Source organism: Protomyctophum bolini, assembly GCF_963924005.1.
Source record: "Protomyctophum bolini genome assembly, chromosome: 15".
Taxonomy (NCBI): Eukaryota; Metazoa; Chordata; class Actinopteri; order Myctophiformes; family Myctophidae; genus Protomyctophum; species Protomyctophum bolini.
Genome location: NC_137876.1, coordinates 27,746,172 through 27,762,701, shown reverse-complemented (window position 1 = coordinate 27,762,701; position 16,530 = coordinate 27,746,172). Strand labels below are relative to the sequence as shown.

Below are 16,530 nucleotides of genomic sequence, written 5' to 3'. Positions count from 1 at the left end.
CCCTGGTATAAAACGCCATGCCCTCCACCTGAAAAAATCACACCTGTGTGAAGTGAGTGGTGCTCTTATCATACATCAACATCATCACTCGTCGTCATCTCATTCTGACCAATCACAATTTTCCTCACTTTTGTTTTCAATGTTTGTGTTTACACAGTTTTGTCTTCAGTGTTTTCAAACTTTGCATTTACACAAACACTCAAAGCTGGGCATAGGCCCTCAAAAAACAACAATGACCTTCCCAAAGTGATAAAAGAAAGATTAATCCTCTGTAGGGGTGTCACAAGATATTGTCCCACGATATATTGATTAAAATGTTTTTAATATTTTTTTAAGTATTTATTTTTTAATATTTTCTTTTTGCTGGTGAAAGTCAAGCATTATTCATAGTCTGATTTATCGGTGGTGAGGTGACCACCGCAACTACAACATGTCACAGAGCTGCGGTGAAGAGCAAACCACCGCTCTCCCCAGCCCTTCTCTCTGTTTTTACTCACCACCGCTCCACGTTATTACAGCTGCGGTGGTCACCTCACCACCGAAAACCCAGACTATGAATAGGCCTTTAGGCATACAGGAGTTAGGGTGTATGATGTGAAATGTTGTGAGCAAAAGGTGCACAGCTGCAGCACACTGGTCCTTGTGAGGTGCCAACCAACAGGAAAAATACTAATAATGAAAAAATGTATAACTGCACACTCGTAGCTGCCAATGCTTCTTACCTCCACAGTATATATATTGTTTTACTACAGAAGAGATTTGTTAGAACTGTTACCTTTTCAAAACGTTTTGAACACTCCGCTCCACTCTTCAAAACGCTACATTTACTTACTGTCTGTCTTCCAGATCAACATATCCCCAACCCTATTCCCAAACCTTTTACCAATTACTTTCAAACAAATTCTCAAGTACACAATTACAACACTGGACAAGTAGACAGGCTACTCATCTTCATACTCCTTTAAAACCGCTCTCAAAAGGCACCTACGGATGGCTGCAATTCGAAACTGAGGCCTCGTATATGCCCATGCTTCTTCCTCCCAGCACTTTCTTTTTTTGTTCTAGTATCTTCCCTTTTCTACTGTTTTTCTACTGTGCTAAATAAATAAATCAAAATCAAATGCCAAAAGTTGTATCACAGAGATGAGACCAACGTTTCGGACAGATAAACTGCCTTCTTCAGGGACACCCTGAAGGCAGTTTGTCTTACAGTTTGTCTTACTTCTGTAAATGTAGACTAGTACAAGTATTGATGAGGTAGTTCCCCTAAGCAACTGCTAAGTTAGTATTAGTTGTGTGAATCAATATTTAGAAAATGTGCAAGCAAGAAATTGGTATTGGTATTTATTTACTTTAAAAATGTCAGTTCCACAACATATAAACTGGGTTAAACAAATGGCCAAAGTTACTAGTTACCTGCTTTCAATATCAACTGAAAGTCTACTATTTAAATGTAGTCATCAGCATTAATGAAAATAGAAGTAGCAATAAGGTTAACATGGGCATAGAGTGATTGGTCAGCTGTGGTCCAGCAGAGGTAGTAGTAGTAGCTGGTTTGGTATAGATATAAGGGTGATCCTATGACAAAACAGAAGAAGATAAGATACATCCAGTTAAGGTAAATGCAATTAATTATACATGAATGTAGCTAAATACAGGTAAGTTTAATGCAATTCAATGCCCAATCATTTTTTTAACAAACAAATGAAAACAAGCACGAAAAACTAAACAAAAAACAAAAATAACAGAGCATAACCAAGTTAAAATCGGTGTCAGAACAAAGCAAATATAAATTAGACAAGACGGGACAAGACAATAACCAAACAAAATCACTCATTCATACCGAGGAATAGGGGAAAGTGTGTTTTTGTGTATATAAAAGTACTATACAGTGCAAGTTTTATGTATTGTAACAGATCATTAATATTTATAGGCTTACCTTTGGTGGGCAAATTAGTTTGATGGGCTCTGCGAAAGTATCAACCATCTCCTTCTCTCCTGCTGGCTGGAACTAAGGAAATCATTTTTGATGAGTTATCCAGTACAGTAGGTGTCAGAAAGACAACAATTAGTAAAATTAATAAATAAAGCCCTTCTGGCAACAGCTGAATGTTGCATGATCCATCAGTAAATTAACAATCCCTGCTTTTTTACACATTTTCTTTTTTAATCACCATGTTGTTCCAGAGTCCTTTAGCCAGTTCCTCGTGTCCCTTTATAGTGAAGTGAAAGCAATCATCTGTGAAGAAGCTCAAGTCAATGCTTCCATTCTAGAGATAGGAAGATAAAGGACAATTAGAATCACTTTATTAGCAATTTAACAACAAATTCCCTTGTCTCAGTGATATTTGTCAATGAAACAGAAACAAGTTTAGCAGTATGTTCTATCGCAACATGGTACATTGGTACAATGTACTGTAATAACAACATGGACAAAATGTATTAAGTATAGGATGCACTTGAATGTTGAATGTTGAAACTGCACTCTGCTGCCCACCAAAGCAAATTCCTAACATGTTTACATGTAATGGCAAATAAAGTCTTCTGATTCTGATTCTGATTCTGATAGGACACAGGGTGGATACATAGATATGCTGTAAGAACAGGAAACTACACACAACTACAAGACATACATACGTACATACATACGAGCAAGTTTTTGCCTTTTTTTAAACCCCACCCATTTTAACCAAATACATACAGGAGCAATGCCCTGGCCTCTCTCTCCCCCACCCAGTCACTCTCCACCAACACTCTGCCTCCTACCCCTAACCCTCTCACCCCCAATTCTAACCCTAACCTCAATCCCAGCTTTCTTCCCCAGCCACCTCAGAGCATGCACCCGGATCAGAGGCCCCTCTCTAGCGCAGGGACAGGGACGGACCTGGACGGGGCCCACACATTACCCTCTCCTCTATGTCTTCCCTCCTCCAACTCTTCTTCTCTCACCATCCAGGCCATCGGCTCCTCTACAATTAAAACATTACTCCCATTCATAACCACATTTTCACATACAGTCCAACCACTTCACCACAAATTTAAACAAAATTTCACCACTACACAACAATCCTACCCCCCATTACAAGCACATCGAGTCATTTCAGCACTTAGAAGGAACAGGAACCTGGGAGACCTCCTTGTGCATTCCAAATTTTCCACTTTACCTCCCAAGCCCCCACAGCCACATACACTCCATTTCAAACCCCGCAAATTCATCAACAACCCCCATAGTCACACTTCCTCCCCCATCACGGACCCCCTGTCTATGACCACACCCAATATAGTCTACATCATCACCTGCACACAATGTCATAAACACTACATAGGAGAAACCGGACACACACTAGAAACACGACTCAAACAACACTTATATCACATCAAACGAGCAGACATACACACAACCCTATACACACACTTTCAATCCCATTCTATCGCTAACCTCATCATTTCAGGTCTGGAATGTGGAGTCCGATGGACCAGTGGACAGCGGAAACTCATGGAGCACAGATGGATTAAAAAATTACTAACTGTAACACCCACTGGTCTTAATGAAAGAAGTTGATTTTTATCTCTTTCTGTTCTTTTATCTGTCCAATCAATAAATGGTTTCCAGGCCTTGCTGTGAACTTTTACTCCTTTAGGGTTTTAGGTTGTTTTATTACTGTCCATTTTTATATCCATTTTACCCTTGGGTTTTAGAGGACATTTCGGTTGGTTTAGGTATGCGGTCTAGCTTAACTTGGACTCAGGGGGGTGGACGCCTCTGCCTTGCATAGTCCCCAGTGAATAGGCATTTTGCCCTTCACTGGTAACCTTATTTTGGCTTTGTTTTAAATATATGAAGGTTTTGTGGGCTGGGCTTTTTACTAAAAAGCCCCCCCTTTTAAATACTACACACATACATACATACATACCTACATACATACATTTCAGACGTTTTAGCAGTTTTTAAGGACCCACTTTTAGGCCAGTGCACCAGAGCAAGCTTTTGCCTTTTTTTAAACCCCACCCATTTTAACCAAATACATACATACATACATACGTACATACACACGCACGCACGCACGCACGGACGGACGGACAGACATTTGTGTGCTATATCATCTAATGCATGTGTGTTCACAATATATCTTACATCGTATCTGGCTGGATTTGCGTGTGTTAAATAGGGCTGCAGGACCACAGCAAAGTCCTCCCTAAAGAAACGATCACTATGCAGTAGTATCTCCAGTCTTTTCTGTGAAAGAGAAGACATAGAAAAGTGATGTCCAAGACAAACAGATGCTCCATGCAAAGGAGTGTGAACACAAAAAAATATAAAAATAGACCTATATAGATATTTCTTTACACTCTCCGAGTTAAACTAACACATTGGATTTTGCTGGTGAAAGGCAGGGGACAGCAGGTAGTCAGCAGAGAAACTGCACACAAGGCGATCTGAGATGTTCTTTCATTTATAATTAAAGAGAGAGATAGAGTCAGTGTTAGTCAGTGTGTCAATTTGTGTGAATATGTGTGCATTTTTCTGTTATTATAAATTAAAGATCCAAGTGTCCCTCTCTTGCTGAATAAATACTTCAGTGATGTTGTTTTTTACTGTAAGCTCTTCTATGTCAAACAATAAGATAAGAACATGCACGCACGCACGCACACACGCACCTGGAAAATGACGTTCATCTCTATCAGCTTTTTCAGTTCTGGAGAGTCCTCGAGAGGTACAGTCAGACAGGAGCAGAAACTCCTACAAGTAGATTATCAAGTATTTCTTTTCAGTATTTGGTTGTAATGTGGACATAAAAACCAAACTGCTATATGAGGCAATTAGCCCTTTCAGACACGTGCATTGCAGTCAGAGCAACATTAGCCTGGAACCCACTTATTTAACAGACAACTAGGCCTCGGTTTTCGCACTTCTCTCAGTGGCTCCATAGGAAGAATCTGCACCACATTTACAATCATTCTGGGGATCTGGAACACAAACAAGTGATTGGTTATCAAGATTAAGTTCCTTTGTTGATATTTGTGGCACTGAATTTACTTTGGACAATACAGTTCTAGAGTTACTCTACAAAGCTCTGCACATTTATTTACACTGGGGGATCAATGACGAACTCATGTTCAATATAGTCAGCTCCATTTCAGCTCATCATCATTTTGTAACTACCAGACAATTCAGATCTTTGAGTGGACATACAGAACGTTACAATTTTGAGCTGTGATTGATTCGATCCAACCGTGAAATGAGTTACAAAGATTTTATTGGAGGTAATAAATGGTGTAGATTTGAACTTGATTAAATTATAATAGAGAACAAAATCTTACCTCATTCATCATCATTTCCAGAGCTATTGTCATGTAGTGGATAAAGTTGTCAGGGGAGAAAAGGGTCTGTGGGGCAAACAGGAGTGTTATTCTGTAAAAGGTTGAACAGTGAACTACACTAAGTAAGTTAGATACATCAACTGAATATTAATTTAAACAATACATTTTCATAGAAAATGTCTCCTTACATTGTCTTTACAATAATCACAAATGTCATTCATGCCAATAAGAATAGTCACCAGCTTCCAGTCCTCTTTGAAGTTTAGACCCTGGAATGGACAGAGCTTAGTTTGTCTTTAACACTACATGAAGGTGTCTCAATTCTAAAGAATATGAATGTATAATATCTCAAGGAACTATACGTACATGATAGGATTTGAATGTGTCTATCATGTGCCTTATCTGATCTGTGACATTTCTGTGAAACATAAAGACACAGACAGATACACACACAGGTACACACGTGCAAAGAAGCAGAGAGAATACATGAGTCACCAATGAAAGGGGCATCAATAATAAATCATTATCATAACATTATCAAATAAACATAACTATCATTATTTTGATCTTTGAACCTCAGACAAACTGATAATACTGCAATACATGTTACAAAGTCAAACAGGTCAGTGGTACTGTATGTAGATCATGCACTTAGAATGCACTCACCTATTTCTCTCACATTGCCTTTTACCTGGAAAATGTGGCTATAGTTTCAACTACCGTATACAGGGTGTAACTAATATAGGGTGTGTGCATTAAAAAGGGGTTTCAGCTTCAGCATGTCCTACTGTTTTACATCACATCTATCAATAGAAAAATAGAATAGAACAGAATGGAATAGTTGGCCATGGTCAGAAAATCCTATATTAAAAGTATAGTAAAAAAGAAAAAGCAGCAACATGAAAACAATTGTAAACTTGTTCACAGTCACAAAGAAAGAGCATCCGCTCTTATTGCTATACATTATAATAAACATTAGCTGACACAATTTTTTTGTGACCGTAGTTACTTAGTAGAATCTTATTATTGCCAGATTTGTGTACAATGAATAATGAGTAATCTAATTTCATGAATTTATGAGACATGACATGACATGAAATTGAATTGCCAGGAGTCTTACAGAGTGTTGTGTCCAGTGACAGCAAAGTTGAAGCCTGTGTCATTGATCGTAGTTGGATGACCATGGAGGGTCACCTTCGGAGATGGACCCAATATTTTGGGATTGAACAGTTTTAAAATATCTGTGAACAAAAGGGCAAATAATATATCTGTGAATACATTAACAGAAAACCAACATGTTTTCATATTAAAGCAAATCATGAGAAGGGTGGCTACAGCATGATTAAAGTACACAGTAGGTGAAGGATTGATAAATTACAATGTTGTCGGACCTACCTAATTCAATAGATGGATGGAGCCTGCACACCATATAAGGTACAAGGTAGACTGTAACGGTAGCCACGCCCCTCAGAACATACGCGACTTTATGGTAATTTTTTTAATAAATGGGACCATCATTTTCCAAAAAGAATATTATGACATTAGAAATGAGACTTTAAACTAGTGACTGGAAGCAGAAAGTATTCATGACCATGTTTATTAAGGTAATACAGTCTAGGTGAAGTTGGGCCCAAATACATGGAGTTCTATGGGGCTATGGTTTTTTTTGGGCCCAATGACAGCGCCACAACAGGCCATTATATGAACTTTCAGGAAATTCCGATTTCCTCAGTGGCTTCACAAAATATCTGTCTGACTGCCCCCCTGGAGCCAACCCAGGACAAAGCCCGGAAAGGAAATAAGCACACCAGTTACAGTACCTATGCACTGCAGCGTGTCAACGGAGCTAACAACACTGCAGAGCTGAAGACCCTGATGCTAGATAGTGGTGGCTAGACCGTACTTTCGTAGTAGGCATATAGCTCAGAAATTAATAGAAATAATACTTTCTTAATAGTGAATTGACACAAGCATTACTACAAGCATTTACACACATACATACTTAAAGTACAGTGTAGTACATCAATAGTATATCAAGTAGTATAGAATATCAATAATTTGTACACAGTACTACTCAGTGTATAATTTTACTGTACATTAAGTAGTTAGGCTACTTACTGGCCAGGGTAATAACATCTTTGTAAGTTCCATGACCTCCAATACTGCATTAAAGATAATATCAACAATATTAATACAGTATAAACTAAGGGTACCGTATGCTCAATATATACTCACACGCACGCACGCACGCACGCACAATCACACTCTCTTTCTCTCTCTCTCTCTCACACACACACACACACACTTGTACGCACGCACGCACGCACGCACGCACGCACGCACAAAACATTGTTTATTCAATTTACTTATGTTTAGACCAAGCTGGCTAAAGTTACTGTATCATTAAGGTTAACGTATTATCCATTGAAATAGTGGATTATGCCTGGTGGTGATTGGAATCAATTCTGTATGCGAAATACTACTACATTTTGTAAAAAACTTTCTCTCCTGTGCCTCCAATAACTGCTTGGTTTTCAGCCTTAGAATTCTAAGAAGAATGTAATGCTCAGACTTAATTAGCTTAATTTCTTTTATGGTTAACATGAACATATACCCTTTCAAAAGAAAATTGAGATGTAAAATTAAAACATAACATTTTCAGTAATTGAAGGGATCTTAGAGGAGCCGTTCTGATTACCTCCAGGACACTTGACGAAATTCAAAAGGAACTGCCAAAATTGTAGAGCCATTGGCAGCAATAGCTGTCTGCAACAAAAATCACATAGGACAGCATGAATAACCAGGGCTGTGGCATTGATCACAATGGATTTTGTTATAGTGTATTTATTTATATTGTTTACTATCATATATTGTTATGTATGCAGGTAGACAGGTATATATATATATATATATTATTATTTTTTACAAAATTGGTGCTAGCACTTTGCTTCTACTGTAATACAATACTTTCACAACTACAGTGGGGCGACTCTGGGTAGAGCATGGTTCGGTTACAGCACAGTAAACAAACACTACACCAATTGAGAGAAATTATATAATATACACAATATAGAATAAGATAAACCCAGTTTAACTTACAGTCAATGAGTCTCCCATGGCAGCTATGACTTTAATGTCTGCAGCTTTCACAAACTCAACTAGAACAGAGGGCATGGTGTCATTATAGGGACCCACTTACTTAAAAAAGCTGAATCTGAATCACTTTATAGTGTCTGTCAATGGCAAGAAAGGCTAAATAACTATTGCAGTATCTGAAGTTACAATTAAATAAGATAATAGACAATAGACTACACACAATAGTCTATAGACAAGTCACCTGAGGTGGGGACAGTAGGGGATGGAGTCATATCTGGACAGCTGAAAGGAGGGTGCAAAACTCTCTGAGACCACTCTCTCTCAAAACTCTCCTATAAGAAACAAACAGTTTGTTTATCACATTCAATCATTTAACTACTGTATTTATTTTGGTTCTCTTTATTTTATGTGTCCTTAGTTACTAATCTAGGTGGCAAATCAAGGACCTGCACCATCAAGTGAGTCAAATTAAATACTTGGCTGGCAAGAAATTACTACAGGTCTCTGCAGACCAGGTTTGGGAATCAACAGGAATAGCAAATAATAAGAAAGTCAAAGGGGCTGCACCCAGACAATTTGATTGTTTGATTGAATAATTATTCTAGTAGTACAGTCAAAATGTTAATACAAAAAGCGCCAGGGGGCATGTTTCCATTGTGGTCCAGTGTACTCAATTCATCAGATGTTACTCACGAGTCACATGTTATTCATATTTACTGTGAATTATCATGTACAGCAGATAATATTGGGTAAATTGATAAGAAACCAGGAGAAAATACAGCTTAAGATGTTGGCCTGTAAATACCCATGCAATGCTTGCATTTGTCCAAGATAATCTGTTCAAGATATAAATGTGAGTGTGAGTTTTAGGTTTTAGAAAGTATATACCTGGTTGATATTCCCTTGATTGAGAGCTGTGGAAGTATAGGACAGGAGGAAAGATAGTATTCCGTTTTCTTGTCATTTGACCACAGACAGTTATTCAAAGAATATTTTCCAAAATAGAATTGCTATACTCGCAGTATACAAGTAAGTATACATAAGTTAACGTATAATATAATATATTGGTAAAGAACATGGTACAGCAATATACCAAACAACATAGAGTTTCACAACACACTGACAGAGGAAAAGAAACACACTATCTCATAAATTGTATAGTGCAATAGGACACTGCAAAACATCCGAGATATACATACCACTCTACATACTTTCTCTGTTCTCTCTCTCTCTCTCTCTCTCTCTCTCTCTCTCTCTCTCTCTCTCTCTCTCTAACACACACACACACACACACACACACACACACACACACACACACACACACACACACACACACACACACACACTTTCAGTGTCATTTCCACATAGGTAACACAACACTTACCATATGCTTGACATGTGGCCCAGACTGCAAATAGAAAATGGAGCAACATGGCTTGAGGTTTGAAATCAAATGCTGTCCTGCTGCAGGGATAGGCTACTTTATTGGGAGACTTTTATGGCCTTCTTATTAAATATTAATGCACCTGACCTTTATAATTCTGTGACGCCAAGTCAGCAGAATATACAATGGGCACAAGTGTAGTCTATAAAGCATCACTGGAGTTAATTATTAATTATGTTTTGATACAAGGTTTAGTTCCTCTTCGGGAAGGAATTTCTGTCAATATTATTAAGCAAATTAAATGATAGCGATGAAAGCTTTATGGGACAAGTCAGAAGAATATGTAAATGGGCACAAAAACATGTAGTCTATAAAGCATCACTGGAGTTAATTATTAATTATGTTTTGATACAAGGTTTAGTTCCTCTTCGGGAAGGAATTTCTGTCAATATTATTAAGCAAATTAAATGATAGCGATGAAAGCTTTATGGGACAAGTCAGAAGAATATACAATGGGCCTACGTAATTTAAAGCTGTATAATTGAGTTAATTATTAATGTTTTTACATTTATTAAATGTATTAAAAAAGTAAATGGTGCATTTATATAGCACATCAGGACCAATATTTAGTCTGGTAGCCAGAATGTGAACCCGGACATGTTGAGTACACCAACGTTTTATGTTAGAAATGTTTAGTATGGGTCCAGCATGTAGAAACTGCCGGATGCTCACTTGCATATGTTGAGCAATTTTCGTAATTGGCATAATATGTGACCATACCATTAACAACCTATTGAAGGCAAAATATTCAAATGCATGCTTTATGTAGCATGTGACAAAAATGGTAAAAAAGCACTCATTGGGCTAAAAACGGCCATTGCCGTCCTCACAAATGTGATGATGTCAGCACAATTGGAGGCATGGCCGTTTTTAGCCCAATGAGTGTTTTTTTGCAAAACGAATGCTTGGAATGGATTCAGCATTATGAAAACCCCCTAATGTCACATACTACATAAAGCATGATGAAATTTTGCTTGAAAATGATGAAACTTCTATAGGTTGTTAATATTGTTAATGGTATCGTCACATTATACATATTATGCCAATTATGAAAATTGCCCAACATGCAAGTTAGCATCAGTTTCTACATGCTGGGGAGTGGAGACCCATACTAAAAATGTCTAACATAAAACGTTGGTGTACAGGTTGACAATGGGGCTCTATGGGCAGCCATAGATGGGCTGGCTACTAGACTAATTGGGGGTTCAGGGTCTTGCTCAGGGACACTTCGAGGGACTCTAGCTGGGAGAGCCCTGGTCGAGATGTCAACCTTGTGGTTGTTTAACTAAGTTCCTATTTATTCTGAATAAGATTTCTTGCAACATAGATTATTATAAATGAACCACATAAAGCAAAGAAAATAAAAAACAGTAGGAACGCACCTTAGAGGAACGCACCCATAATGTGGATTTTTAGGGTAGGGGTCACGGGGGCGTGACCCGCGGTGCGTGTTTGCTTCCAGTTCCAGCCATCATTCAGTTGACTTCCTGTCAAAGGTAAACAAATATGGATCTCGACTCGACGTTTCGTCAGAAAAACAACACCAAAATTGGCAACAATGTAAGGTTAAAACAACTTTTAGCCTACTTCAAACATGGTTGGAGGGAAGCGAAGATACAACGTGCGTTTTGCACCAGTGAGTGAGTATACGGCATGCCTTGGTTTATGTGGCATTGGTTTGCTTACCAGAGAGTGCAACAGTGTGTGTGTGTGTGTGTGTGTGTGTGTGTGTGTGTGTGTGTGTGTGTACACAGAAACGCATCAAAAAGATCATGCAGAAGAACACTGAAGTGGGTAGGGTTGCCCAGGCGGTTCCTGTGATGATATGTATCCTTTTACTGTTGAGCCCAATATAAACGAGTGCATGGTTTGGAAACTTTGGTTCATGAATCATGACTTGCTAAAATCCTAGAGTTATCTAACTAAACTATGTGTAAATGTAACCATGGACCTGCAACTTGCAAGTCAAATGGCAGAGGACGGGGAGAAGGGGATATTTGTAGTTTGACTGGTGTTAAGCGTTATGTGCTAAGCAAGTGAAATCAGCCAAGGCTCTGGAGATGTTTATCAAATCCCTACTGACCAAGACCCGCATGATGATGACCCAGTCCAAGCGTAGCGCTGTTTTATCAATTGCTCTTATGTAAGTAGTACTGTACTGTTTCACTTATACCTTGCTTCATAACTTACTGTATCATAGCTATAATAATGATGCAGATAGAGAATCAATTCTCCCCGGAGAACTAATCACAAATCCCATATCTGTGTCATTATGTGACAGAGATATATTATATGTGTATCTCTAGATATATTATATATCTGTGCATCTCTAGTTTATCTGGTCTTACCAGTCTTTGCACCATCAACATAAGGATCATAAATGGGGTTGATTATATTCACCCCACCAATGAATTATTTATTAAATGTCGTACGCTGAAATTTAAGGATTTAGTTGAATTTAAAACATTAGAGATACTGCTTAGAGCCAAAATGAAAACACTTCCAGACTGTATCCAAGGGTTGTTCACAATGAGAGAGAGCTGTTATTCACTCAGAGGTAAATGTATGTTTAAACAAAAAAAAGAAAGGATCAACGTGAGAAGTAATTGTATAACGATAAAGGGAGTGAAGCTGTGGAACAGATGTGATGAGGAATTGAAAGACTGTGTAGCTAAGGATAAATTTAAGAAGGTATTAAAAAAAAAAGTATTAAATAGCTATACAGAGTAAAGGAACTACTACTTCATGTTACTGCTGTGACTTTTATTAGCATATTGTTCTTTTTTTGTTTTTGTTTTTGCTTGTTTATTCAGAAAGAAGAGGGAAACATTTTTTTTTTGAAAAGAAACATGAATATTGCACTGTTCAGTAGAAATGTTGTTTGAGGACCTGTAAAAGGGATGTACATATATTTTTACATTTGTAATTTTTTAATTTAATGGACCAAAGGGTAGACGTAATAAGCCTAGGCTTCAGTCTATACCTTTTTTTTTTTCCAGAATAAGAAAATGAAAAAAACTGATGAACTAAGAATGTTTTGTATGGAAAGAAAAAACAAACTAATAAACTAAACATCATACATATACAGGGCTTGACATTAAGGCTTGTCCGGGACAAGTAATAAATCTTTCCGGACAAGTGCATCAACATTTTACTTCTAAGTGACTCTTGGTTTCACTTTTTCTGTGACGCTCTTAGCAGCCAACAATATTGTCTGGCTTTCCAAATAATCACCTTTCCAATATCAGTAATAGCCCTAGAATGTCTGTGATCATACATACATTTCATGTATTCCAAATACACCGCAATAGATTGGTCCTATCCACGCACAGTTAGCAGACTGACTTTGGCATTTAAACTTGTTGTAGCACTGTGCCTGTACTACTGTGTTTGTAACCATCTGGCAGAAAACGTGTTTTATGTAAAATATCGCCACTTTTACACTTCCACCCCATTATCTTCCTCATCCTCCTTCCTCCGTAGAAAGCAGTGCATAGACTCAGAGAATCTATTCCACTTCCTGGAGGAGCTGGCAGAGCATGCTTCATCTCTGACCCAAGAAGATGCTAGAACCATGAGCATGTGGTCCTTGTACAGGTAGAGATGGAATGAATTTATCTCTCTGAATGTTTTTGAAAATAATTGCAATGTACATGTGTATAGTTGAGCCGTGTGACCATCAATTTGACTATACTGTATGTCAACTATTGAGCTAGAGATCTTTGAAGTTTCAACATCTTGTATTGTGATATTGAGTCATTGCATACATACATACATATTTTCAGTGCACTAAACTTTTGTGCATTGTTCCGTGAAACTTAAAGTATGTCAATGTTGTCTGGGAAGTCTGAGGTAAAGAAATTCCACAGACAAGGGTGTTAGAATCTCAAGAAGCTTAAGGGTAAGTAAGTGTACCAGCTTGCCTGATTGACTCATTATTAGGAAATGTGCCCATATAATCATGTCATCATGTGTCTGTCTATCAGTACTGTATATGAGTTAAGTTGGATAAAGTAAGAGAATGGAATAAGGGTAACTGTGGGATAGGAATAGATCAGTGGTTCTAAAAAACACACTTGTTTAATTGGTTAATGCTTTACAATAATATTTTCCTCCATAGGACAAAACGGCCGGAACTTTGTGTCAAAAATCAGATAGAAGTGGGAGAAAAGGCATCTAAACCCAGCCTCAGCTCACTGGACAACGATGCAAGCTCCAGTGTATGTGATCCATTATCACTTTGATATTAGGTGATAGTGCATGCACATACAGTACACTCTAGCCCAGGTGCTGGACAAACGGCATTACAGGAAGAAAAAATAGAGTCCGCAACACAAAGAAACTCATCTCCACTGGTTTATTATTGATTCAAATAAATGAATCAATAATAAATCAGTGTAGCTGAAAATACAACTGCAGCTGCATGGAGGCAGCTCCTATATGCACGCACATACAGTACACAGTCATTTCCTGACGTGTCGCTTTGTCTTTTGCAGGACATGGAGTCAGAGCTCTACATCTGCTTGTGACTGTGCTTGCAAAGCCACAGAAAACGACTACTGTAACAACTTCCGACATGATCTCATTAATTTATTCACATTCTTTATTCGTTTTTTCTTGTTTTAAGAGTCTCATTCCAGAAAGAGATGTCATTTTGGGCACAAAGGTGCCTTCTCATGACTGGAGAAACATTTAACCACTTTAACCCTAGTTGACTGGGGTCCCCCAGTGGTCTGTACTTGGTCCCCTCCCGTTTTTCCTTCACCGAAAATAGTGACGCATCGCAAACTTGTAGAATTGCTATTTTCACAGAATGTTCTCCGCCAGAATAGGGATGATTGGGTTCATAGGTTAAATTAATAAGTAGTTTCCAGCCCAACTTTGTCCAGCAATTGTTAACATTGCTGAGCTTGGAAACATCTATTTGTGAGATATTAAATGATGCATTGCAAATTATTCTTTCTCAAAAGTGGATAGGTGTTTTGAAATATGCAAATTCTTTGTTTTTCATAAGTGATTCTATTGCATGCCAGGGTTAGGTGAATACCGTAGTTAATGAATTGTTCAATTATGGTAACATTTATTATAGTGAAGTACATTGTGTAACATTTCTGTATTACACAAAATAATATATAATAATAATAATATATTTTTTTTGTTTTGGAGTTGTATGGGGCAGTATTATTTGTTAACGCTTTTTTCTTTTGAAGACCAGAACACTTATGATATTGAGTATTATTAGAATATAATTTTGTTCTAAGTATCCACAGATTGACATTGACGAGATGCAGCTCACATACTGGATACATGTTTGCCTTGATATTGTGTGTAGATATGCATTGACAAATCCATCCGAAAATAACACCGTACCTGTTTGGTTACCAGCATTCACACAGCAAATGTTCAGCTGGTAAAATGTATAATATATTTCAATCTTTATTCTTTACACATTGAAATGACAGAATGCCATATTATGTCAGTTTTACTCACTAGACACCGCTTATAAGTAATATTAGTATATTACTCATGCTGAATTCAGTACTTTCAGCATATGGCCTCATAGTGGTGAATGTATAAACTGAAATAATGGCTTCATTTGTTTGACCATACTTAAAAGACCTCAAAGTAATTTACACCCTTTTGAATACTTTCTAGTCCTGTATACATGGGGCGTACCTTTTCCTGTAAAAAAGAGAAATGTTTAATAGTAGCCTTTTGTAGTGAATGCATTCATGTATATCTTTTTAAAGCACTAACTAAATGGATGTTTTTAGAAGAAACTTTGCATTTGAATTGTGCTGTAGATTGTATAAATATAATAAATAAATAATCAGCATGTTCCTTTCAAGTGTTGATTCTAAATCACATGAATACACAAACCATGATGACACAATGTAAATATAGAAAGAGTATATGAAGGTAAAATACTTAGTTAGACCAAAGAAACAACTTGAAACCGGATATTACACATGTAAGGGCTAAGCTGGCATGAAGCTTTTCAATCCGGGGAAAGCTCATTCTAGATAAAGCATTGTACAGACTATTGTTAACTGGTTTTGCTGTATCTTCTTTATTCTGTGGAGGTATGGGGCAGTGCTGTAGTCTGTTTTTTCAGACGGTATACCATAATTATTCCCTGCGCGTCATGTGCGTGTATTGACCCACGGACCCCCATCACGACTACCTGCCTAGTTATATCTCAGGCCGCCCTCTTAGGCCCTCAAGTGCTTGCCTGCTCGAGGTGCCTAAAAAGATGGTGACCAAGAAATATGCTTCTGCTTTTACGGCCCGGAAGTTTAAACTTCCACTACAGCTCGGACAGGCTCCCTCGGTAGACATTTTTAAAGCACAGTTCAAGACTCACCTTTTCACTATTGCTTTTAATTGAGTGTTCTTATTCATGTACTCACCTATTGCTATTGTCATATTGCACTGCTTGATTTGCTGCCAGTTCTATGCCCTTTGCAATTGTTTTACTGATATATATATATATTTTTTCTTCTTGTTTGTTCTCTGCCTTGTAAAGCACTTTGCGATGCATTTGTCATGAAAGGTGCTATATAAATAAAGTTTATCTGAAATATTTCAGACTTTTAATGCTGTAGTGTATCATTCATTACAATTATGTTTCTGTCATTAAAGTGTACTGTCAGGTTGAGGTTTTGTAC

At 37.6% G+C, this 16,530-nt stretch overlaps 2 protein-coding genes across 3 annotated transcripts; one reads left to right on the top strand and one right to left on the bottom strand.

The window, feature by feature from the left end:
• Nucleotides 1–1,443: 1,443 nt before the first annotated feature.
• On the bottom strand, nt 1,444–9,682 carry LOC308329807 (phospholipase B1, membrane-associated; the record flags this gene model as incomplete). Its single annotated transcript, XM_080784310.1, has 16 exons — nt 9,618–9,682; nt 9,307–9,332; nt 8,660–8,750; nt 8,422–8,480; nt 8,021–8,088; nt 7,441–7,484; nt 6,443–6,563; nt 5,689–5,740; nt 5,511–5,591; nt 5,323–5,388; nt 4,877–4,968; nt 4,660–4,741; nt 4,136–4,237; nt 2,175–2,270; nt 1,940–2,011; nt 1,444–1,578 (listed from the first exon to the last, which is right to left on the bottom strand). Exons 3-16 carry the CDS (start codon nt 8,688–8,690, stop codon nt 1,444–1,446), a joined length of 1,101 nt encoding a protein of 366 aa, XP_080640436.1. The 5' UTR covers nt 8,691–8,750; nt 9,307–9,332; nt 9,618–9,682.
• A 1,679-nt stretch (nt 9,683–11,361) lies between these two features.
• Nucleotides 11,362–16,335, top strand: LOC308330183 (dr1-associated corepressor). 2 transcript variants are annotated; one of them, XM_080784925.1, is made up of 6 exons: nt 11,362–11,502; nt 11,617–11,689; nt 11,909–12,005; nt 13,346–13,459; nt 13,983–14,082; nt 14,359–16,335. In XM_080784925.1, exons 2-6 carry the CDS (start codon nt 11,635–11,637, stop codon nt 14,389–14,391), a joined length of 399 nt encoding a protein of 132 aa, XP_080641051.1. In that variant the 5' UTR covers nt 11,362–11,502; nt 11,617–11,634; the 3' UTR covers nt 14,392–16,335. The 2 variants fall into 2 exon arrangements, with proteins under 2 accessions (XP_080641051.1, XP_080641050.1); XM_080784924.1 differs by having other exon boundaries at nt 11,364–11,498.
• The last annotated feature ends 195 nt before the right edge of the window (nt 16,336–16,530 follow it).